At 39.9% G+C, this 23,962-nt stretch overlaps 3 protein-coding genes across 7 annotated transcripts; 1 reads left to right on the top strand and 2 right to left on the bottom strand.

Moving 5' to 3' along the window:
• Nucleotides 1–987: 987 nt before the first annotated feature.
• On the bottom strand, nt 988–22,257 carry LOC117491415 (very long-chain acyl-CoA synthetase-like). 2 transcript variants are annotated; one of them, XM_034141383.1, is made up of 10 exons: nt 21,714–22,256; nt 5,893–6,102; nt 5,244–5,399; nt 3,905–4,029; nt 3,626–3,820; nt 3,442–3,532; nt 2,835–3,033; nt 2,648–2,745; nt 1,544–1,674; nt 990–1,443 (listed from the first exon to the last, which is right to left on the bottom strand). In XM_034141383.1, the coding sequence occupies exons 1-10, from the start codon at nt 22,171–22,173 to the stop codon at nt 1,267–1,269; spliced, it is 1,842 nt and encodes a 613-aa protein (XP_033997274.1). In that variant the 5' UTR covers nt 22,174–22,256; the 3' UTR covers nt 990–1,266. The 2 variants fall into 2 exon arrangements, with proteins under 2 accessions (XP_033997273.1, XP_033997274.1); XM_034141382.1 differs by having other exon boundaries at nt 988–1,443; nt 3,442–3,820; nt 21,714–22,257.
• On the top strand, nt 11,602–16,649 carry LOC117491414. Of its 4 annotated transcripts, none has more exons than XM_034141381.1 (13): nt 11,602–11,812; nt 11,904–11,979; nt 12,220–12,479; nt 12,599–12,679; nt 12,965–13,035; nt 13,685–13,809; nt 14,091–14,123; nt 14,546–14,632; nt 14,809–15,068; nt 15,322–15,447; nt 15,590–15,730; nt 15,931–16,054; nt 16,298–16,649. In XM_034141381.1, the coding sequence occupies exons 1-13, from the start codon at nt 11,612–11,614 to the stop codon at nt 16,513–16,515; spliced, it is 1,803 nt and encodes a 600-aa protein (XP_033997272.1). In that variant the 5' UTR covers nt 11,602–11,611; the 3' UTR covers nt 16,516–16,649. The 4 variants fall into 4 exon arrangements, with proteins under 4 accessions (XP_033997272.1, XP_033997271.1, XP_033997270.1 ...); XM_034141380.1 differs by having other exon boundaries at nt 14,091–14,153; nt 14,555–14,632; XM_034141379.1 differs by having other exon boundaries at nt 14,091–14,153.
• Nucleotides 16,736–21,093, bottom strand: LOC117491418. The gene is made up of 7 exons (XM_034141386.1): nt 21,008–21,093; nt 19,905–20,578; nt 19,688–19,733; nt 19,164–19,255; nt 18,449–18,559; nt 17,527–17,800; nt 16,736–17,207 (listed from the first exon to the last, which is right to left on the bottom strand). Exons 1-7 carry the CDS (start codon nt 21,023–21,025, stop codon nt 16,995–16,997), a joined length of 1,428 nt encoding a protein of 475 aa, XP_033997277.1. The 5' UTR covers nt 21,026–21,093; the 3' UTR covers nt 16,736–16,994.
• Nucleotides 22,258–23,962: the final 1,705 nt, after the last annotated feature.

The raw sequence follows: 23,962 nt of genomic DNA, 5'->3' as shown, positions 1-23,962 counted from the left end.
GTCACTCCACCGCTCCCATGTTTTTTTTTTGTGTTGCCATAAATTAGTCTCTGTCCGTTGGTGCGCGGGGCTAATGCTAATAATGCTAATGCCACAAATACAATGGCGGCTTCACAAAACTTTTCAGAGTTTTACGGGGTGTGGTTTGCAATTCGCCCAGCCAATCAGAACTGGGGCACTTTTTCCCCCCAGGATAGTACCACCTCTCAGCAGGCACTAAAAATGGGGGTAAAAGTTCCCGGCACTAAGTACTCTTTTTGGTGTGAACGCAACATAAGGGGTACTAACGGAACTAAAGGGGAAAAGTACGGGGAAAAGTACTCCGGTGTGAACGCGGCTCTTGATGAGAAACTCTAAGAAATGATTGGGGAATCCCTCCGGAGTGGAGTCATGACGACTGGATCTGAATTATTTGTTTGTATTGGGTGGTTTGTGTTCCAGCTTTCGATCAGCAACTATATATCCATAATCCACCAGTTAAAGGAAATACAACTAATGTGTTGTGTTATATTAGCTGTACAATTTACCACATATGGTGTTCTTAGTTTCCATACCTCCTGTGTTTTACGAGCGACTTATCAAGTCTTGGCAAACGGCATAAAACACGATTAAACGTGATAGTATAAAACCATGATCGTATACCTACAACCTATAGAAATGCAAAACGGCGTCAGTTTAGACGTAATTCTGTCCTCCTGCTTACCGCATCATTTATGAGAAAACATTTCATAACATTAACACAACATATTCGAGGTGGTTTTAAATAACATATCCGTATTTATTTATTTCTCCAAGTTATGTTTTTGTGTGCACTGAGGAGTCTCAAACAGGCGTTTGTTTAATCATTTTTAATCAATGTTTGAAAATGAATTCTTCATATATGATAAATGAGAGGTAACATTTTATTTATGGTATTATTTCCACATATTTCTCTCCATTCTTCCTTCTGCCAACGGTGTCGCAGTTTCTCGTCTCTCCCGTTTTTGTGCTTAGTGCGTACGCATGGGTTAGAGTTTGTGTGGAGGACCGCACATTTTCCCGTCAAGTTAGTATTTTATCAATCGCAAACATTGCGTAGAAACTATAACTATAACATTTAATCTCAAATCAAACAGGCTTTTTACAGGAGGTTTTAAGTCAAATAGTAATAAACATATGAAATTACTGAAAAAGTAGAAGTACACATTTTAACCAATATGATAAAATCACAAGACTCCACTGGACATCAGAGGTGGCTGATATGTGGCAATGCATCAGGTGAAGACTTTACATTTTGATCTGGCCTGATGTGATCAAGTTAAATTTGTCCACGGTAAGTGGGACGTAACTCTTGTCTTTTTCATCCAGAAAGTAGAGCGGGTCGGTGATTTGATTTGGGTTGAAACCCTCCGCCACCAGCTTCATCTTCAAATGCTTAAATGTGCCTGTAACATCCAAGGAGCTCTGTAATCACAGAACAATGAGTTATTAAGGGAAGGAAAGAATAAAAGGCTATAAACCAAAGCAATCTAGTAAAGTATAGAAAATACTGGAGTTGAAGTACCTGAATCCTCAGGAATCGTGGCCTTGCGTAGGCCGGCAGGAAGTTTTCAACATGTTTGAAAACAGCTGCCGAGTCAAATCTGAGTCCTTCAGTTAAGTTAATGGCAGCCATTCCTGCTCTCCCCTCATGACCTGGAATAAGTTAAACAGAAGTGAAATAAACATATTCTGCAGAGGTCATTTCAGCTTGAGCTTCAAAAAAATTACAAAAATTACAAATTGTGAGCAGGGAATGAATGTTATCAGGTTGCATGTGAAGGAGTAAAGTGATGTTACAAAAATTGCTTTGATGTCCTTCACAGGAGGTCTGTGTAAAAGAAAATGACAACATTGAAATATCACTTGATATTATATTGAGCAGCAATGCCCCTTGTGGAAACCAGAAAAATAGCATGCATTTAACTTATAGGCAGAACATGTCTCAATCTAGTTGAAAACAGTACAAACTACAATTGTGAAGCAAGGGCTCTAGATTGTAAGCCTGTTACAATATAATGCTATAATGGATCATAAACGGATATTTTAATAGGTAAGAACAGGTAATTTTTTGTTTTAAATGTCTGAAAGTCGGTTTTTTCCACTGCACAATTTATTAAATACTTTTTATATCGGAGGTTTTTCAACTAATGTCCAAGTTGATGCCAACTGCAATTGTCGACCATGTTAGTGAGCAGAACAAATCATAGGGTAAAATTAAAATAACGACTTCCCCCATGTTTTCTGGAAAGCTTTTCAGCTCACCTATTTGCACTTTGCCCTGACTGCTTTATATAACCAGGGTCCTAGTTAAGCAAGTGTGAATACCTGCTATACAGAAAGGGGTAATAAAATGTTACTGACTGTTTACTGATACACTCCAATATAAACCTGGCAGACCTGGCGCAATATAAAATACAACACTGAGGTATTGAATTATAAACTTGTGTGATCAAAGACATTCTCTGTAAATTAGACAGGCCATTACTCAACAGAACCCTTTGATGCAGATTATTTAATGATGAAAACAACAGTTGGTAAGTTGCGGCTGTAAGTAACTTCACTGTTTCTGCTCATCACTTTTCTGCTGTGACAGAAAGAACAAAGAGAAGATATACAGTGAGGTTACCTGGCACTTCCACTCCATAAACGTTGGCTTCTTTAATGCAGTCAACCATCGTGATCACGTCAGCCACCTCAGTTGTAGCCACGTTCTCTCCTTTCCATCTAGCATTGGAAACAAACACACATTAACGCTGTGTTCAAGGTCTTTGAACGTCAAACATCAGGTGGCTGAAACTCCAAGATGCACTCACCTGAAAGTGTCTCCCACTCGATCCTGAAAGTAGATGAAGTTATCCTCCTCAATGCGCAGCAGGTCACCAGTGTTGAAGTACAAGTCTCCTTTCCTCAGGACGTCATGCAGCCTCTTCTTCTCAGACTGCTGCAGGTCTCCCATATACCCCGAGAACGGAGCCATCAAGGATATTTCAGAAACCAAGAGTCCAGGCTCACCTGCAGTTAGTTCATCACAATCATGAAATATATACACATATGTACGTGTTTGTAATATATACACACACATATACTGGTGTGTTGACCTTATACATAAGTATTTTGCTCAATAAAACAGCTGCTTGCATGGCTGTCGTGTCATTTTTATAACTAACAACTTGAGTAAAACTTTATAATAATTAAAAACAGCTGTATGTCCAAAGGTTCACCAAAATAATAATATAAAGATTGTTTCTAAGATAATTCTTTACTCCATCAGGTATAAAATATGTCAAACATTTGTATTTATTCCTGTATTTCTTTCTTGGGGGGGCGGGGGGCTCCCAAATGGTACAATATTTGTACATTTCTTTACTTTTTAAAATGTGACTTCTACTTCTGTTCCCCACAGCCCCGGTAATAATGCACCTTTGGCAGCCTCTATGCATAAACCAGAGGAGTCCCTCAGAGGTGTTTCTGTTTCAACGTCGAATCTGATCACAGCGTGTGGAAAGTATCTCTGCAAGATAAAAGAAAGAAAAGTAAAGCCAAAACATTGCTCATTGATTAAAAGCTTTAACCTCATAATGTGAAATGAAACCTGGGAATTTACCCTATGGAGGAAGGAGTCTCGGCCCACAGCCCCGATCTTGCCGCTGTAATTTATCAGACCAAAATTCCCTTCAGTCGCTCCATAAAACTCTCTGATTTTAACGTTTCCAAACCTGCTGATGAAGTCCCTCCAAACATCGGCTCTGATCCCGTTGCCTACTGCAAGTCTCACTTTGTGGCTTCGATCATTAGGTTTCTGTCGGGGAAAAAACATTTAAAAAAACAGTTATTTTTATATCTGGTGAGCACTAAAGTATCATCAATGTTAGTTCTGTGATACCTTTGGTGTGTTGCACAAGTAACGCATGATTTCCCCTATGTACTGTATGACGGTGACGTCATATTTCCTGCAGTCGTTCCAGAACTGCGACACAGAGAACTTACTCCTCAAAGCCACTGTGATACCTACACACAGCAACAGACAAAAAAACAACTGAGAGGATACGATTGGTAATTTTGGCCTCTCAACAAATCTATGATCGACCCACAAACACATGTCTGTGCTCCAAACTCCAATGTTTCCTAAAACTATGATAAGAGAGAGAGTTACGCTGATCCATCTGGACAAAGATGGAGTCAGACTCAAGGAAGGATGCGGCTGCGAGGTGCCCAGTTTTCCACTGTTATTCTGTTCCAGAAACTCCGTGTTGAACTTGATGGGGTTGAAAAAAAGAGGCAGCCCGTTTGGGGCCTTTCACAATGTCTCAAATGCTACTCAGCCCACTGGAGGATTTGGATCTTCTTTGGGAGGATGCAGATCAGCTGAGCCAGGCTGATACACATCCTGTTCTTCTGCCTCCTCGAACTTCAGTGCTTTCATCTCCATCATGATGTTGTCAATCCTCACCTCCTCTTTGTTTTTTATGCTGGCAATAACAATTGTTTTGCCATCATGGCTTTCAGCTTTTGATTGGCTTCCCCCTCCCCTTGCTGCCTCCTGAATATCATCAACATCTCCGTCAAACTGGTCCCACGGTGAAGTCATGTTTGCTGCTGGCTATTTCGGACTCCTCTTGGACTTTGTGCTGGAGGGACTAGTTGGCATACTTGGAGTTCAGGGCAGTATGGGGAGCCTTGTGCTGCTCCTGCTACAACAGACACTTCCTCCTCACTTGGTGGGGTAGTGGTGGTCTAATGGATAGTGAGGTGGGCTGAAGATCGGAAGGTTGTGAGTTCAAATCCCGCCTGGAACATCACCACTAGTGTGCACTTGAGTAAGGCACTTAGTCCTTAGTTACTCCAGGGAGAATGTCCCTGTAATTGGTAATTGTAAGTCGCTTTGGATAAAAGCCTCAGCTAAATGAAATGTAATGTAATGTAATCTTCAACCCGAGATCAGTCTTTCAGATTCTGCCACATCGCTTGTAATCGTTTGTTCATTGCTAGGGTTCGATGCCATTGGGTCAGTCTGACTGGGTTTCTCCTCGACCCCTCTGTGCTTTAATCTTTATATTTTATTATATGAGCTACCCCTGATTGAAAATAACCAACTTTGTATTAATTCATTGAATTAGTGAGAAAAATACAATACAACACCACCTATATTGCCTAACAAAACTGCTGATGCTGTTAAAACGTTTCCTTACCAGATAATTATATATATACCCACAAGTGTTTACCTCTGTCAATAGCTGAAGCAAATCCAAGGAAGCCGGCGGTGTGATAAAGAGGGAGGCTGATATAAAGCACATCATCAGAGTTCATTCCTGCTAGAGACGGGATGCAGGCTACTTGCCACAGTTTGGCATGAGAGATCACAGCTGCTTTAGGGAAACCTGTTGAAAGAGAAGCCAGAGGCATGTTGTGTTGTACACTGAACATTTTAAGAAATAGGCCTATTTCACCCACAGAATAACCATTGTACCATTTGTATCAACTCACCCCATGTTACTTTAAATTCTTGAAAACAACTTGATAAATATCCACTGGGGACAAAGATGTTTTGATGAACTTAAGTAAATGTTGGCCTTGTATTAAAACAGCAAAACAATATGAAAAACTTCATTTATATGCTCTCTACTTTCCGAAACATGTGCATTTTCAAGTGTCCTCAATGACTTTAATTCATCAAGACTTTCCTTTCTTTATGGATTTTTGTATTCACATTAAAGAAATACAAGAAAAACAAAGTTCCTTCCTGGAATCAAATTGAATTCCTCAATACTTTTTTCCTACTATTTTTTTTACAAGAAGTCAAGGTAACTCAGGTCAGTTATTGATATACAAATGCTCATTCAAAAGGGGATTTCTGCACCTGAGGAAACTCACCTGTTGTCCCGGATGTGTAAATGTAGGCTGCTGGACTCCGCAGGGTTAAATGTGACCTTAAATCCTTGGACAGCGGCTCAGAGGAGGCCTGGCTCATTTGATCTTTGAAGCTCTTCACATCTGCAGTCTGGCATCTGTCAGTCAGGATGAACACAGTGACCTGCTGCTCCAACAGAGCGGGCAAGACCTCATCCACAGCATCCTGTAACTCTGACAAGAAAACAAAATGAGCATCTCCTTTGTGCTTCCCTGCAGCTGAGGCAGTGGTTAACTGCACATGCACCAGTGTTTAGAAGTAAAGTCAAAAATACCAATTATTTTTTACCTTATTTAATCTACTTGTTTTGTGAAATGTGGATACTTTTACCTCCTGAAAAAAACATCTGAGAGGTCAAGGGGGAAACCATTATTTAGTGGAAGTGGAAATTGTGACAACAAGGCACTGCTCAGTGGCGGCTGGTGAAAAATATGTTTGGTGGGGCTATGGAAGTGGTGACCAAACCATACTAGGGCGGTCCGGGGGGATCCTCCCCCGGAAGACATTTTTGAGAAATGACCCCTTAAATGATGACTTCTGGTGATGTTAGAGGGGGGGGGAGGACAAATTGAGGCTTAAAAATACGAGATAATCCATAATCTTCAGTGTGGTTAGCTATGAATCTTCCAAAACTCTGCAACAGTACAGTAGGCCCACTGGTGCTTTGGGAACACTCAAATTATTTAATTCCCATTTAAAATCAGGAGACTAAATACGAACATTGTGTGTGTGTGTGTGTGTGTGTGTGTGTGTGTGTGTGTGTGTGTGTGTGTGTGTGTGTGTGTGTGTGTGTGTGTGTGTGTGTGTGTGTGTGTGTGTGTGTGTGTGTGTGTGCGTGCGCGCGCCAGCCATACTCGCCAACCCTCCCGATTTTCGCGGGAGACTCCATTGCCCTCTCCCGGTTTCCTCCCGGGGTCATATTTCTCCCGCATTTCTCCCGATTTCTGACAAAATCTGATTTACTCACGACTGTTTCCACTCGGACTTTAATACAGCTACACCATTGTTTGGTTTCCATGGTAGCACGTCTCTTTAGCAGCGTGCGCAACTCAAAGTCTGAGAGGGTGAGGAAGATGAAAACTGAACAAGAATCGACAACTCGACCCTCTGCTCACTCCTTTCCTGTAGAATACAGGTCCAGCCCACACATATGCTCCATGGTGCTACAGGCATTGCCCTTACAACTACAATAAGCATGTAAATGTTAATCTACAGCTCTGGCGATCCACTAGTCTCCACCTGCAGACGCAGCCATCCTCGACAACTACTGTAGCGTCACCTTGGATACGAGTCCAAACAACTCACAGACACACAGGCCAGGGCGCTGACAGGGCGCCCTTTGAGCATCAGATCTGACAACGCTGATTGGCTGAAATTATGTTTCGGCGGCATAGTTTACAGATAGCAACAGTCAGCTTGTTGGCTGCTGCTGCTCTGGCTGAGGGCTCCTTTCTTACCGCCCGGACAAGAGAGGGTAATGATACACGCTGCGGACAGGCAGGAAACATGTGACTTATCAGTAACTTTAGACATTGTAAAACAATTTTAAACGAGACTTTATTGTAGATTATACATGTTACTGATATCAACTATATCATATTTACCTTGTTCATTAAATAAAAAAATAAAAAATAAATTTTATTTATTTATTTATTTATTTTTTTTAATGACAATCAAACATGTGGGAAGAGGGGGGGCGGCGCCCCTAGCGCAAGCCCCCAGGAAGTGCGCCGGACTCAGATGAAAATATTCGTGCTGGCCAAACGGCGGTACTTCACTTCCTTTTGGTTGCCAGGCCCGGAAACACTTTTTTCCATTGACTTACATGGGGAAAGAGTGGTCTGTAAATCGTTGGATATTTTTTTTTAAACTAAATAAACTACCCAGTATGAACACTTGTATAGCCCTTATTAAAAACATTCGTTCCTCAAGTTGTAAAAATGTGCTAATAACGTTATTCTGTGAGTTATTTCCCTCTGCATTATGAACGCGCATCTAACCCACGGGACCGCGCCGCCCGGCACGTTCATGTTACGTGTTCAGCACTACATGCGTTTATCTTTACCCATGGATGCACAATAAGAACGGACCCATATCGCCTTACTGCCAGCCCACGGAGCTGTAATAATGGATATATTGCACATGTTTGCTGTAATTCATCATTTGTAAAATATTATACTACATGGGCTGTATGATTAAATCTTGTACCGTAAATGTTGTATTAAATAAAGTTAATATTACCGACGTAGATTAACGTCCCTGTAGCTTCTTATTGCACTAAGAAGCTTATTGCACTGTGTATATATATATACATATATATATATATATATATACAGTGCAATAATTCTTTCATGCTAAATGAAGCTCTGTTGCTTGGATATCACTAGATCCTGTTACAGCGTAATATAAAAGTACATAACGATTGATGTGTAAATTAGCATAATTACTAGCTAACCGCTAGCTGCTAACTGCCGCCTCGTTAATAGAGTGGCGAAGTCCCTCCCCTTCCGGTGGACCTCCATGGGACCTTATTTCGGAAAAATTATGTATTGAAGTCAATGGACAGAGAAAGATTATCTTTCGATCCCGTTTGAATTGTGCCACGAATTACACATATGATGTTTGTCAATTTAAAAGATAATTTTGCAAGTCAAAAAAAAAAAATGTGTCGTAAAACTGTGAAGTAACACATTTGTTTGTGTGAAACGCTCAATGAACTACATCTCTGGTCAACAACACACGTCACCAAGATGGCCGTCACTACTGTCTTGTCAACAAAACGATTGACTACCCTCACTATCACCACAATGAAACACGTCCTGAAGAATGTCATGCAAAGCTGCCTGCCTGCCTTCCTTTGATTCTCTCTGAACTGCCTGGTCGTTTTAATGTTTAATGTCAACCATTTGTGCAGATAGCATGAAGTAGAGAAGATCGCCGATGCTAACGTTAGCGTTAGCATTTCTCCCCCGGGCTTAAATGGTGTATTATAGAATGATCACACCGGTGACAGTACTATTCAAAGGATTCACGAAATATGACTACTACTCTTACTGTTTAACATTTTGGGTTACTTAATGTTACTTCATGTTAAGGCTAATAAAAATGACAAGGCTGTAATGCTAACTAACGTGCTAGCTACTAGCTAGGTAGCTAACTTGATCAAGCCACTCCTGGTCCTTTCATCAGACGGGAAGCAAAAGAACGAGCAAGACCCATTGCTGGTATAATAACAACCTGGTACTAAGCACACAGGCATCTTGTTAAAGTTATCTTATCTTAGCCAGCGCCATATAGATAGATTATATCTATATTGCGCTGATCTTAGGTATCTGAATGGTGGAGGAAAACAATTGTGACATCACTTACGCGACTCTGGGATTTGTAGTCTTTCTAGTTACGTATTTTTCATAGTCTTATATTTCAACAGTTTTACGACAAACTGTGACTTTTTTGACATGGAAATTATTTTTTAAGATTGACAAACATCATATCTGTAATTCATGGCACAATTCAAACGGGATCGAAAGATAAGTTTTCTCTCCCCATTGACTTCAATGCATAATTTTTCCGAAATAAGGTCCCATTACCCGGAAGTAAGTGGGCGTGACTTCGCCACTCTATATCAAATCTATCATAATAACAAACATTACCTTGCTGTCATGAACGTGCGGTGCTGTTACGTGTACGCAAATTGACGTGCTTGATGTGAACGAGCATTTTGGGGGGCATGGTTAAAGTTGCGCATGCGCTATGAGCGCACATACGGGTACTTCTCAGGCATGCCGGGTAATCTGTGACGTTTCGCTCTCTCAAAAGTTGGGCCATTTTATCATCATGCGCGAATGAGCAACTCTCATAGGAATGAATGAGGCCCCGCCTCCCACACTGTATCCAGTTCTTATTATACATCCATGCCCTAGCGCCCCTATGGGCCGGCCGCCACTGGCACTGCTGTATTTAGATCATTTCCCCTGCAGCAAATTGTTATGTACGTATGGTTCACATTATGATGTCCATATTATGAGTTTGCCTATCCTCTGTGCATTCCTTTCTGACACTAAAAGGACATTTACTTGAAAAAAAAGATAGTTCCACGTGACACAAGTTTACTTTTAGTTACTTCTTACTCGAAAGAAATGAATTAGGCCTAGTCGAAAGCAAATTGCATCTCCCAGAGCCTTTACAAAAAAAAAAAAAAAAAAAACTGACTTAAAACAGTGACATAGTTCTATGGGCTCAGAACAGTCTCATAATACACACATGCACACAGAAGGATTCACACTTGTATTTCATGATCCGCAAAAGGATTCACACTTGTATTTCCGGATCCACACTTGTGTTTTTCAATGCACACACAAATGTGTTCCGTTTCATATACATGTAAATAAAATCCAAACACAGAAAAAAGTTTTACATATGTATTTTTGATCCACACATATTTGTTTACCGTTTAAATCCCCTGAACCTGCAAACACAAACCGCTTTCTGTGCATAGATCGCTGTGCATGCGTGTGTGGGATTTTTGAGACTCCCCTGACGGTCACCCGATTCGTACTTGTAATTTCTTTCATCTATAGCCAATCAGATGTCTCCTCCAGTCTAAGCCAATCACATGAGCGCGCCCCCACGAGGGTAGGATTTCTTGCGTTGATGACGTAGCACTTCATTTACGCTTTTTGCGCTGTCAGGTCAGAGGTCATCTGTAAAATGGCGTCTGGTGGTCGCGCGCCTCCCGCTCCAAGTGTAAGTTATGTTTAAATTATGAAATACTCCTAAATGATGAAGGATTGGTTTTGCTTAGTTGTTAGTTGTTTAATTCGAGAATTATATAGAACTGTTTTGGTTAGCTTAACTGTGTTGTAGCTGAGCTCCATAAGCTAACATTAGCTAGCGTTGTCTGTCTAACGATCTAACGAACTAACGAGTTTGTTGGTCTAACGATCCCCCATTCTTATTAGGTGCTTCTGCTACCAAGTAAAATGTTGCAGTGAAGTGAATGTGAGAGAAAATTAATTGACTGTTTGACAGGGTGTAACGCCTCGGGTCGAGGTAGCAGCACGGGCTTTAGTTCAATTAATAGCCAGGGAGCTGTCTGCGACTCCAACTCCACCAGAAGTGAGCATAGCAGAGGGTGCACCGGTCAGCGTAGCAGTCAGGGCGGTAGACAGCGTCCAATCCCACAATGATGTTAGGGTGAGGCAGGCGATGAGAAGGTGATTTAATAGACTTTTTTTTACATTTGGCAGTACAAGATCAAACTGTGGCTTAATCCCGTAGATATGTAAACATCTGATATTTGATCTCACCCCTCGCATGACTCTAATGTAATGTTGAGTTAATGTTTTAAAACATTTTTCCATAGTCTGTATCCTCTATATCCCCATTACTGCTTTTAAAACCTTTAGCAGCCCCTTGCCTTGAAACGTCCCAAACACAATATATTAATATTTTCAAAAGAAATATTTTGGTAAGATAAAGCTAAGTGTCAAGATTGTTTTTGTATCGACAGAATATTAACTATGATTTTGCTTTTTATTCATGCAATTTGTTCAAACTATTAACACAACCATCAACGCAAGCTAAGGATTTGGAAATGATATAACAATCTTAATATACATTTAATAGAATGTCTAGTCTCACAGATCCTTTTGTCATTCCCACATCAGGCAATTCCCAAGTATGTTCAGTACTGATCAGCCAAGAGGCAAAAGACGATTTCCCACCCCGGCTCCTTGCATCGTCAAACGGACGGACTTTCATATATATGTCCTTTCGGGACCCAGTCAGTTTACACCAAAGGGCTCGGAAGAGCTACCACTTGCCTATGCTGGCCTTGGAAAGAGGATGCTAAATCTACCGGACAACTTATTGCACAGTGAGGTAATCATATAAACAGTATTGAAGATTTCTCAAAGATTTAAAATGTGAATCACTTGCTGAATATTGTATGTTATTTCACTTTGTTTTAAAGACTATGGCTTCGGTTGAGGAAGAATTTCCCAAACTGAAAACATTAAAAGGAGGCTGGATGTTTTTCAAGTCAGCAGGTAATGTTCTCATCTCCATTGGTGAAAATGCTGTGTTGTGTTTTTCACACTCAGAAGCCCCACATATGTGTTTTCTGACGCCCCTACTTTGAATTACCATTCATATCACTTTTTCAAGTTGTATAAAACAGTACTAAAGTTTGCCTGACAAAGTGTAACGTATATCCCTAATATTAATGTATGTACTGTCAGTTGGTTTTAAAGCACACTTGTGTTGTTCCTATTTTGATTTTAAAATAGGTGGTAGTGGACGTCGAAAGCTGTCCATAATCCCTACTGACTCCGAGGGGTACTCCACAAGGCTCCTCAAAACAGCGTCCAACAATGGAAAAAACATTGTGTTTGTAATTCCACTCCAGGAGCAACTTTCTACTGAACCACTACCCTATGACTCAGCAGAGTTTGCAAAGATGCCACAGTCAACCTGCATAACATGTGGTAGTCAAATGCCTTTGCAGCTGTTGCCTTTACATGTGGAGGAATGTAATGACATATTGACTGTAAGCTGTTATTAAAACATTTCTCTAATTTATCAAATAAAGATGTAATATTTTAGTTTGCTCAAATGACTGTTTCAAAGTCTATAGAACCAATTCTCTGTACCTTTTTTGTTTTTTAGGAGAGTGAATCTGGGACTTCTCTTGATGAAGTGATTGAGCAGCCAAATCCACCTAACACAGGGATGGAAGAATCGTCAGAGGTAGTTGATGCTGTCTTCTCCTGTTAAAGTTACTTTGCAGTTTAGTATAAAAGCCTTATTGTTTTCAGTAAATAATGACAGTATGATTGCAGGTGTGTGTATATAGGTAGGGTATAACACATTTCACCAAACTGACTTTTTGCACACTGTCTATGTACTCATTTTTGATCATATAATTATGTTTCCTGTATCACTTATCTGAGAGAGAATTATTAAACATAAAACCTTTCTTATAATAATGTGATATGTTTTAAAGGTATTGACATTTGTTTATGTTTTTTACAGGTTTGCCCTATATGTCTTGAGTCTTACCCGATTGATGTCCTCTCATTTCATGCAAGCACATGTGGTGAAGGGTAAGAAGTTTTGACTTGTTCAAGCAAAAGATGGAAGATAGACATGTTTTGAGTGAGGTGAACAACATATAAAAAGTGTCAAACCTAATAACGATATCCAGTGTTTCCCCTACCATTGTCTTGGAGGGGCGCTGCGCCCCGCCAACGGAGCACCGCGCCCCCCCTGAAATTCAAGGTGTTTAAATAAACTAAACGCTTTCATTTTAAGTAGTGAGTTTAGTGTTTTTGACCCTAAGAAACACTGATGCATTAATCAATAACAATAATCCACAGCTCCTCTCTCTGCTCCAGAGGATTTAAACAATATATATCCCAATGCCACCCCCTGCTCAGGCAGCACCCCCCCAAAGCAGTAAACCTAGGGGAAACACTGATATCGTTTGGTGAATGTGCTTGTTCCTTTTTTGTGTTTTTAAAATGCTGTAATGTTACAGCTATAGCAGCTGCATCAGAGCATGTGATGCATTTTTAAGAAATGTAGATGTAGAAATCATAACAGAGCCGAAATACTTATTAGGGATCTGATTTAAATTACTTTGTTTGATGGAGCCTATATGCAAGAAGAAATATGTAAAAAAAGAATGGGCACTCATCACTTGTCTCTATTTTCCATTCCTGTGAGTATGTTTTTTGTTTTGTCTTTTCCAAGAATGGACCCTGCTCATCATAGCAGTATGACAAGGACAGAGGAAATGCCAAGGACAGAGGAAATGCCAAGGACAGAGGAAATGCCAGGACCTTCAGTTCAAAGATTGCCAGCAACAGTTTCAGCAGGTTATTTATTCAGAACAATTACTGCTGTGGTGTAGTTTGAAACAGTGACTACTCACAAACACTTAAATAGCAATGATCACCAAAATGAATCTTGTTACATGTTTGATCCAGTAATATGGAAAGGATAATTGATTTCAAGTTACTACCTTTTAATATATTGCTTTAAAATACAGGGCTTACTAAATGAGACAATAAATGAAGTACTATTTTAAAATTGAAGCTGACATATTATGAAGTTTATTGTACCAACCACTTTTTTTTTCTTCAAATTACGTTTTCAGCATGGGCCAATGAAGTGGACGCCCGGAAGGCATGTCAGTTGTTTAGAGAGGAACTGCTGGAACGTAACTATGAATGTCCACGCCTCTTTCTGTCAATCGACATGTTTGACGCAGAAGAAGAAACAGACAGTTCATTGATTTCATTCTTTAAAATGAACAATGTTAACTGGGCAGCTCCATTAAAGTGCAGGCTGAGAGGTATTAATAAATAGTGTAACTTCTCATGTTTCATTATAGGTAGTCATCTGGGTCGAATTTTGCCTTTTTGTTGCCTTTTTGTTTGTTTTTACTTGCATGTTGAGGATTAAGTTCATGTCCCTTAGACCAAGGAAGAAAGAACTAGTTACATTTATTGTATTGAAAGCTTGAAGGATGATTCATGTTGTCTCTTGGTAAGTGTATGTTGAATATCATCTTGTTAGTTGTACTTTTCTAAATGAGGTCGTCTTTTCAAGGGGATGCAGCAGTCGGCCAAGGTGTCAACCGACACGTTTTGTCAATGGCCATGCAGAAACTGAAGACCGGCTTCAGTATAAATTTAGGTGGGGTGTCCCCATTTGTCTTTCAATTGAAATAACCACTTGCAGCTAAATCTTAATAAACCAACAAAGATTACAACATGCATATTCACAGTTGAACCAACACTCAATATAGCTTGACCTAAAAATGACGTTATAGCAATACATGGCGTCTAAACTATTTCTCCTTTTTTATTAAGGCTGTGCAGCTCTGACAAGCCTTTTTGAAGGGGAAATGGAACATCGGGTTCCCTCCGCAGCTGCTGTGCTTCGGGAAAGCAACCTGTTTGAGATGGCAGGTCGGATGATAGGCCTTTCCTTCCTGCATGGTGGTTTTGGTTTCTCAGGACTAAGTGTGCCTGTAGTGACTCTGTTGACTGGTGGGAGCACGGATACTGCAGCATCAGCGCTTACCCTGCTGGACTGTCCTGATCTTGACCACCGTGAAACAATTGGTTTTGTGAGTGTCCTAGTTAAAAAGTGACATGTCATACACCACTGCACCACAATGCTACATACACTTGTCATCTTGTGCATTATGAAAAAGATTCCATTCATGTGTCAAGGCTGGGCTGTTTAGCTAGAAACGATTTCCAACGCTTTTTTGTGTCCCATTTTGATTTTTCCAGATTTAGGCTTTTTGTCCACTTTTGCAGACTGCCGTACACAATTTTGCATGCATTTAAATGATGTCCTCTTTTTTCCTGTTTTAGCTCAAGAATACACAACTTACTGCTCAAGAAACCACCAGTGTGACTGATCTTTGCCTGTCCTGGGACCTCCCTGTTCCAACCTCCACCAATCATGACTGGCTGTTCCAGGAACTTCTTTCCCATGCAGTAATCATTTTATATTGTACCATTTTTATTTAAACAATACAATGTTTAGGTAATTAGTAGGTTTGCTTTGTAAGTCCTCCTGTATCTGCTACTGTGGTGTTTTTCCATTAGTGCCTCGTTTGATTGTTCCTTTTACTTGCAGGTACTTCACCGTGTTAGGCAGCCTATCAAACAGATTCGCAAAGGCCTTAAAGAAACGGGAATCTGGCCGCTTGTTTCAAATAGGCCAGATGTCCACCCCATATTATTTCCAAGAGAGAAAAATGATGAGCTGAACTCACAGGTAAGTGCCATTTTCTTTATTGGATTTATGTTATTCAAGGGATTTGTTTGCAAACACTATCATGCAATTTCATTTGTTGGGGGCTCTTAAACTGGTGTGTAGATCTTAAATCAATGCTTTACAATTTTAAGATAATTCTGTAGCATATAACATGAGCTTCAATCTTAGCAAAGAACACGTTTGTATTTGATCCCCTATAGACTGTGATCCAGAACATCCACTGGCCACAGCCCAAAAGTGACAGCGATGAAGACGAGGACGACGCCGTTCCATTGGAGAAAGTCAGTCTCGTCACTGGATTTTTGAGGCAATTCATAGAGGAAGGTAACACTTTTTATTACATCTCTATTTTAAACTAGTTACTTAAGTGTAATGACTGCTAAAGCTGTAGTGCAGCTGAAGAGATGGCAGTTCTGATTAATAATAATATGCACACACATCGGTGTACAAATACAAATCTATGCATGAGTTAACCGTTGATATTCCTGCAAGTTTTACTGCTCAAATTTAAAGTTTTGTTATAATGCAATTTGAGGTATCGCATACATAACAAATTCTCTCCCATAGCATCTCCGAAGGTGCTGCGTGACCTCTTGAAGTTCTGGGTCGGGTGGGAGCTGCTCACAACAAACCTTGAAGTTGAGGTTGTTACTTCAAAATACCCAGTGGCTCTCACCTGCTTCCTAAAATTGAAGCTCCCAAGCCACTACCAAACCTATGAAAAGTTCCACCAGGACTTGATGATGGCCCTCAGTTCCATCAATTCAGGCTTTGGGCTTGTGTAGCTACACACTGACTCAGTTTGTTTTGTATTTTTCTGGAGAAGGGTTTGCCTCTCTATTCAATACACTGTGTGAGATACAGGGTTACAGTTGGTACACCTACCGTCTTTTATAAATAAAGGACATTTGGAAAAAGACTGTTTGTCCATTATCATTGTTACACTTTAACAATGCCCAATCCCTTGAACAGTATACTCCGAATAGTTCTTTTACAAAGTTTTTATTTTTTACCGAGTGTAAAATGAATGTAATTCTGTTGCTCTGAAACGGTGTTTGATCCTGACTGAAAATGCATCTCTAAAAACACTTCCATTCATTTCTCTTCCAATTATAAGTCAAAAGAAAAATGTCAAATCATGCAATTGAGATTAACTTAATCAAGCATAAGCTATGTAAATATAAAATGATTAACTTTCCATCATTGCCAAATAACTGAAATCATGACACAAATCATACTATAGTTGTTAAATGTGTAACAACTATCAGTGCTCAATTAAGTTCTCAATGTATTGGACAGTATTGAGATATATGTCCACTCCGAAACATTCAGATTCTTCCAATGGATCAATGTTGTCTTGCAGTTGCATCATTTCAAGTTCTGAGAGAGGGAAGTTCAGCGTAGGGACATTGACCCCGGTATGATGCTCATTTGTGTATCCACTCTCTTCCCATTGAATCTCTGGTATGAGTAAACCCTAAAAAAGACAAAGTGCGTGTACAAATATTAAAGCAAGCACTGTGCCATTACTGCTTCTTATTACAAAATATGTGATCAGGTGAAATAAAGAGGGTATGCAATTGTTCTATAATAATAAAAAATGGAGTGATTGTGGAATAATGTTAAGGTAATAGTGTAATATTATAGAAAAGTGTTCTTGCTTGCACCCAGCAGAGGCTTTTTTAATCCAAGAAGGGGAGTTAGATTATGAATCAGATAACTTATTATACTGTTTGGGTTTTTATTGATTGATAATAAACAAGAGATAGTGATGGTTTTGAAAATTCACAATTTACCTCAGGCTCAGGATCTGCAACAGGATTCAGGTGCTGGCCCACGTGCCACAACTGATTGGGTGTCAGATTTTGCTCTGTCCTGATGGGATGGTTGGCCCAGGCCTCACTGAACACATCCAGGTTGGCTTGGATGCGTGGCAAGAAAACGTAGTGGCAGCAGAAGATGTGCAGGACGTTACTGATGTCAAGCAGGTGTTGTTCCTCAAGAGAGTGCAGGGTGTTGTAAAAGACACCCGTAACACTCATGAACACATCACGCCAGAGGCGTTCAATTCTGTGTTAGAAGAAAACACAATTTTTTTTTAAACTTAAAAGAAAATCAAAACTGTTCACTATGAACAATTTAAAGTTTCCCAGTACTAGTCATTGAATCAATGGCAATGTCTCTAACTGAAAATTGCATTTATTTAAAAAAGAAATCAACTGACTTGACAGGAGAGTAAAACATAGCAGTGAGACTGTTAAACAATTGAACTGCTGAAACAATTTCATAACATTCATCTGCTACTTAGTAATATATATCTACTAATATATATAATTCCTATAACTTGTATATAGACTCGTACTGCACTATTCCACTTTTTTTCTCTCACTTTATTTTAGAACTATTTTTCTTTTTGTATTACTTTTACTATCTGTATTATTATGTTGCATTGTTGGAGAAGCCTGTGACCTACTGTAAGATTTTCAACGACATAATTACTCTGTAGCTATGTTAGTTTGACAATAAAGAACCTTGAACCTTGAACATAGTGAGTTTTCAAATGTTTCAAATGTTTGCTTGGCTGGTACATTTCTGTGAAAATTGTCATTTTCTTCTTTGTGAAGGAATGGTCTCAACATGTGCTTATGAAGGTTTGTTAAAGGGAATATTAAGAAGAAGAAATATGCTCATAAGCTTACAAAATTAGGTTTAACTCACCGTTGATTGTGTACGCTTTTCCCTGCAATGAAGCTGTTACTGTCAGTTCCACGAACTGAGAACATTAATTGTGCTACTCCCACATTTTCTCCACCATGATCTCCTCTCACTCTGGAAAATAAATCAAATAATTATGCATAGTTAAAATATACGTATTTGAAGGTCCAAAAAACAAGGGGTACAATTCCATAATGATCTACATCCATAATGTGATCACAAATGGCTCTCTGGACATAAATATTTGAGATATCTGGACAGGTCCTTAACTGTAACCCTTAAGAGTTCTCTTTCACTTTATTAAACCTCGAGTTATCTTCCACACCTGAATGAGGGATGGTTCACATCAGCTTGTGAATAGATTATATTTTCATATTTCTGTACATTACATGAATCTCAGCTGAGGGATGGGAAAATCTGACATGTAGCTTATATATTGTCATATGTGAGGGGCTCACATAGAATTAACAATTTATATGGCTGTGTCCAACAGCACTTTTGTGGCCTGGAAAGGTACAGTTTATAATGGCAATTGTTTTAACTTATATGTTCAGATTGCCTCTTTGAACTAACAGTAAAGCACGACAATATTTGCAATGAATGAGTCCCATCAAAAGTAAAGTGGTCGTCACTGATGCAGCCATTGGAGGGGAGCATCTAAATTTGATGGAAAGGTCCGCAATTACACTAATGATTACATATGAAATAATGTGAATACCTCAGAGGAAACCCGTGCTCGTTCACAGCTTCATTGAAGAAACACAAGTGGGTGTCAGCCCGGTTGTTGTCTGCTATCTTCAAGTACATAATCTACACATACAAGTACACATAAAACAACATATTAGTACCTTGATGAATCAGTTTAACTTCTGTCAAATGACAATGTGCAACATTAAGAGAACAACGCACAACAGAATTATTCAATGTATAACAGAATATCATGATAGCTCAGGCAAGCTTCTTGACATATATTGTGCAGTTCTTCAAAGTATTTATTTTGAAATTAAGTAAACAAGTAAATGCATATTGTTTGATCTGAATCACTTAAAATATAAGGTGACTTTAGAAGTCCAAATCGTCTGTTTGGTAAGAGGTGATATGTAATTAACTATAGATTAGATTGTGTACCTAAAGATCACCACCTGTTGGTACAGAAAATAAACTGAAGCTTAGAAAAGTAAAACCACATGATGTTCGGCAACATTTTGCAGTTGTTGGTTCTTGACAATAGAATAGTCTTACCTTCCTTGAATAGCCATCTATTCCCCCAAAGATAACAAAGTTGTACCTGTTTTAAAAAAAAAGGAAAAGATAAGAATTAACCCCTAAACACAAAATCTGTTGATGTTTTGTGAAGTCAATGATAGACAATGATATGATTACATTCACAAGATATATACAACTAGACATTAAAAATAATAAAATGAACAGATTACATACAGACAGCATGCAGACAAACCTGATGAGCTTGTGGTTGGTGTCAATGTGCACCATGTACTTAGGGTAAGGAACTGTGTATGTTCTCCTCACCACACATCCCATCCGGGTCATCCTGGCGAGCACACCAACACTGTCCACACGATGCATGGATGCATACACCCGTTCCCATTGCACTCTGTGTCCCTTCGCAAGTAGAGCACCTCGGACTACACTGTAGCCAGCATCTGGCATTGCACTTTTTATTGTGGTGATCAATGAATCCAATTCGTCATCAGTGCAGCCACTATATGAAGCAGATATAGAAATGTCATTTTCGGTCATCCGCCTAAATAGCGTTGCTCTAGACACACCCAGGAGTCTGGCGATGCAACTCGATGGCAGTCCCAGTTCAACCAGATGTGTCAGAGCCTCTACTGACACATTCAATCGTGGACGCCCACGTCCACAACATTTTTGCAACTCAAGGGTCACAAATGTCTGTTGATTATCTCTCTCTTGCTGGATAAGGCTATTCAGGTCTGCAAGTGCAGACTGTATATTATTCCCTAAATCAACAATGTCACCCAGTGCACTCAAGATAACAAAAGCCTGACGGCACGCAAACTGTAGCCCTTCGAGATCAACAGGTGTCCTATCAAAGATGTATGTCAGTCGATCTTGAAGTCTCTGAAGGATTTCACGCTTTACTGATTCCTGGGGGGAAAAGAATAGAAAAGATAGATAAAATATGACCAACAGTGCTCAACGTTCGACCGTTTGTTTACCAACACCGGTTAATCCTATTTAACGTCAGCTCTTAATGTTCAATTCCACCCCATCATTAAACACAATGGAATATATTTTTGAATAATAATTTGAGCAGGAAACTTTGGATTCATTCTGTCTAAGCTGTCCCTAAAAAAGAAAGCAAGAAAATGAAAGAAGTTAAAGAAATGTTTGGCTAATGTTAGCTATGTAAGGTTATAATCCTAGGTAGTCTATTAGCATTATATAGCTAACTTGCCAGCAAACGCTAGCATTACATGCCACCCATATTACTTCCATGCTAACACATCACTAACATAACAATAATTCATACCTAAAACATATTTAATCATTCACGCCGAGACACGTATCACTTACACTTGTGCTAGACGCCATGTTGAAGTTGACCTGTTAGCTCCATGGATGTTCCGTCAGCTCCGGAGTCCGGACAGCGCAAAATGCGTAAATGAAGTGCTACGTCATCAACGCAAGAAATCCTACCCTCGTGGGGGCGCGCTCATGTGATTGGCTTAGACTGCAGGAGACATCTGATTGGCTATAGATGAAAGAAATTACAAGTACGAATCGGGTGACCGTCAGGGGAGTCTCAAAAATCCCACACACGCATGCACAGCGATCTATGCACAGAAAGCGGTTTGTGTTTGCAGGTTCAGGGGATTTAAACGGTAAACAAATATGTGTGGATCAAAAATACATATGTAAAACTTTTTTCTGTATTTGGATTGTATTTACATGTATATGAAACGGAACACATTTGTGTGTGCATTGAAAAACACAAGTGTGGATCCGAAAATACAAGTGTGAATCCTTTTGCGGATCATGAAATACAAGTGTGAATCCTTCTGTGTGCATGTGTGTATTATGAGACTGTTCTGAGCCCATATAGTTCTACTCCGAAAACATTTCTTATTATTAAAACAATCATTTTAATTAGTTAACTCAATTAATTGATTAAAAGAAAGACTGATCTCCCTAAAAACCTACCCTGAAGTTAGGGCACATCACATAGATCCAGCACTTAATGTTTTCATGACGCCCACAACAAGTGATGAAACCTGATTACCTTCCGCAGCGACCAGAGTCCTGGCTCCGCTGCACTTGAAGCAGTGTAACAGGGACTTGGATCTGATGTTGCAGTTGAGGAAAGCAGCGGAACATCCGATCTTCACCAAACCCAGCCACAGCCACAGAAACACGGGCTCATTTCCGAGGAACAGCGCGACCGTGTCTCCTTGCTTCAGCAGGCCGCTCTGCAGGAACACCCGGGCCGCCTTGTTACTGAGCTCCTCCGCGTCCCGGTAGGTAAAGGTCTCATCTCCAAACAGGATGAACGGCTTGTGTGGGTGCTCCTTCTCTGCGTCTATGAACCGATCCAGTATGGAGTAGTTGGTCTGCATGTATTTCAGGATGCGGCTCCTCGTTTTCAACTTTTTACGCACAAATTGGACATCCCGGAAAAAGTGCGGATTGCGGAAAAATAGGGCGAGAAGACCCACCGCGGCAAACACTATCCAGACAAGCATGGTGATCTGTGATCAACTCCAGCTGCCTGTGGAAGTCTGACCAGTTTATAACAGAGATACAACAAAGGTGGGAACATAAAGTTGGAGCACAGCCAGCACAAGGGTTACCAATAGTGATGGGAATTCCGGCTCTTCTTGGTGAGCCGGATCATTTGGCTCGGCTCACCAAGAAGAGCCGGCTCTTTCGGCTCCCAAACGGCTCTTCAGTTTACTACATATTATACCTTTTATAATTCAATCAAATGTAGCCCTGTTTTGACTCATGATTTATATGTGTACACATATCACTTAAATTATTCAATACATCCTTTGTACTGAAGTATTCAAAAGTAAAAATTACATGTTTAATATCAATTATTTGCTGTGGCCAGTTTTCATTGCATTTACAGACCCTTGTATCTCTCTGATACCACCCAATGAATGCACTGACTTGCTTGAACCACGCTACACAAAGCAGATAGCAACACCTATAAAAAACCCGAGGTGACAGGGCTTTCAGTGTTGCAGCTCCTAGACTGTGGAACAGCCTCCCAGTATATATCCGGACTGCTGAGTCTATTGAACTTTTTAAATCTCAGCTAAAAACTCACCTCTTTGCACTGGCTTTTAATACTAGTTGAACATTACATTTTTACATTTGTATGTGTTTTTTTTAAATATTTTTCTAGTTATTGTGCTTTTTATCATGTTTTTAATTATTGTTTTATTATTGTACTCCCATTGTGTTATTTAATATGTATTGCCTGTACAGCACTTTGGTCAACTGAAGGTTGTTTTAAATGTGCTATATAAATAAATAAAGATTGAGATTGAGATAAAAACTTAAGCATAGACATTTAAATAAAGGGGCTACTGTATCGACATTTTAAAATTATATTTAAAGAAAAGGCCCTGACTAAACAGCAGGGCTCTATTTCAGTATTAACTATAGAAAAAAAGACAGCAACAGCTGACATCAAATCTTTGCTGAGCCCAAGGATAATCATAAATAAATGACATAGTGAAAATAAATATATTGCAATGCTCAGTACAGCAGCATCCAACAGTCTCTAATCCTTGGATATTACATGTCACTGCATGCATGCACGGAGCAGCTGTAGCGCGGAGATCATCATATCATTCTGTCTTGTATTACTTAACAACAAAATAACAAAAAAAAACGGCTCGTTCGCGGGCGCGAGCCGGCTCCCGTCGTTCACTTAAAAGAGCCGGCTCTTTGAGCCGGCTCGTTCGCGACCGACACATCACTAGTTACCAATCGAGTAGGATCATGTCGTCAGAACACTGATTAACAAAACAAACATTACAATGGAACAACATGAAGATAAACTGAGAGTAAGACTGGAGAGAGGCGAGCTCTTCTTGGGAGGCCGTTGCATTTATTTAGCTGTTCTTCTGTTTCACAAAATACATCAGACCTCTGTTTTTCTGCTGCCTCGTTTCACTTCCAGAAACATACACACGCTCGCTCACTCTCTCTTAAAGGGACAGCGATCTCATCTCACTCTGCATGACCCTAATATCATAACATGTGTGTTCTGGAGAATCACAGAATGGACGATCGTCCTTATTATTATGCCGTTTAAACCAATTATTTAAATGTGTATGTTAAATTCGGCATCATGTAAGTTGCGCAGTGTGTGGACCTGTCAGGTCCACACACTGCTTCCCCGCAGCGAGGCCCCCCCCGCCCTCCTGTTGATAGTTCACGAGCGTCAAGCTCCTCAAGCTCCTCAACCCCCCCCCCCCCCCCCCCTATATATATCGTAGTTCTGATGAACTATTGTGG

The sequence above is a fragment of the Trematomus bernacchii genome, unplaced genomic scaffold (genome assembly GCF_902827165.1).
Source record: "Trematomus bernacchii unplaced genomic scaffold, fTreBer1.1, whole genome shotgun sequence".
Classification (NCBI taxonomy): domain Eukaryota; kingdom Metazoa; phylum Chordata; class Actinopteri; order Perciformes; family Nototheniidae; genus Trematomus; species Trematomus bernacchii.
This window is presented reverse-complemented; position numbering and strand designations above follow the sequence as displayed.

What these genes read in the sequence shown, in the direction of transcription:
- LOC117491414 (XM_034141378.1), top strand. Translation starts at nt 11,612, where the DNA reads ATGTTCAGTACTGATCAGCCAAGAGGCAAAAGACGATTTCCCACCCCG. An exon ending in ACAACTTATTGCACAGTGAG is followed by an intron (nt 11,813 to 11,903) that starts GTAATCATATAA and finishes TTTGTTTTAAAG; the next exon opens with ACTATGGCTTCGGTTGAGGA. An exon ending in GCCAGCAACAGTTTCAGCAG is followed by an intron (nt 13,810 to 14,090) that starts GTTATTTATTCA and finishes TTACGTTTTCAG; the next exon opens with CATGGGCCAATGAAGTGGAC.
- LOC117491415 (XM_034141382.1), bottom strand. Translation starts at nt 22,173, where the DNA reads ATGCTTGTCTGGATAGTGTTTGCCGCGGTGGGTCTTCTCGCCCTATTT. An exon ending in CGAGTGGGAGACACTTTCAG is followed by an intron (nt 2,746 to 2,834) that starts GTGAGTGCATCT and finishes TTCCAATGCTAG; the next exon opens with ATGGAAAGGAGAGAACGTGG. An exon ending in CACGATTCCTGAGGATTCAG is followed by an intron (nt 1,444 to 1,543) that starts GTACTTCAACTC and finishes CTGTGATTACAG; the next exon opens with AGCTCCTTGGATGTTACAGG.
- LOC117491418 (XM_034141386.1), bottom strand. An exon ending in AAAAGCGTACACAATCAACG is followed by an intron (nt 17,801 to 18,448) that starts GTGAGTTAAACC and finishes CTTCTAACACAG; the next exon opens with AATTGAACGCCTCTGGCGTG. An exon ending in TTGCAGATCCTGAGCCTGAG is followed by an intron (nt 17,208 to 17,526) that starts GTAAATTGTGAA and finishes TGTCTTTTTTAG; the next exon opens with GGTTTACTCATACCAGAGAT.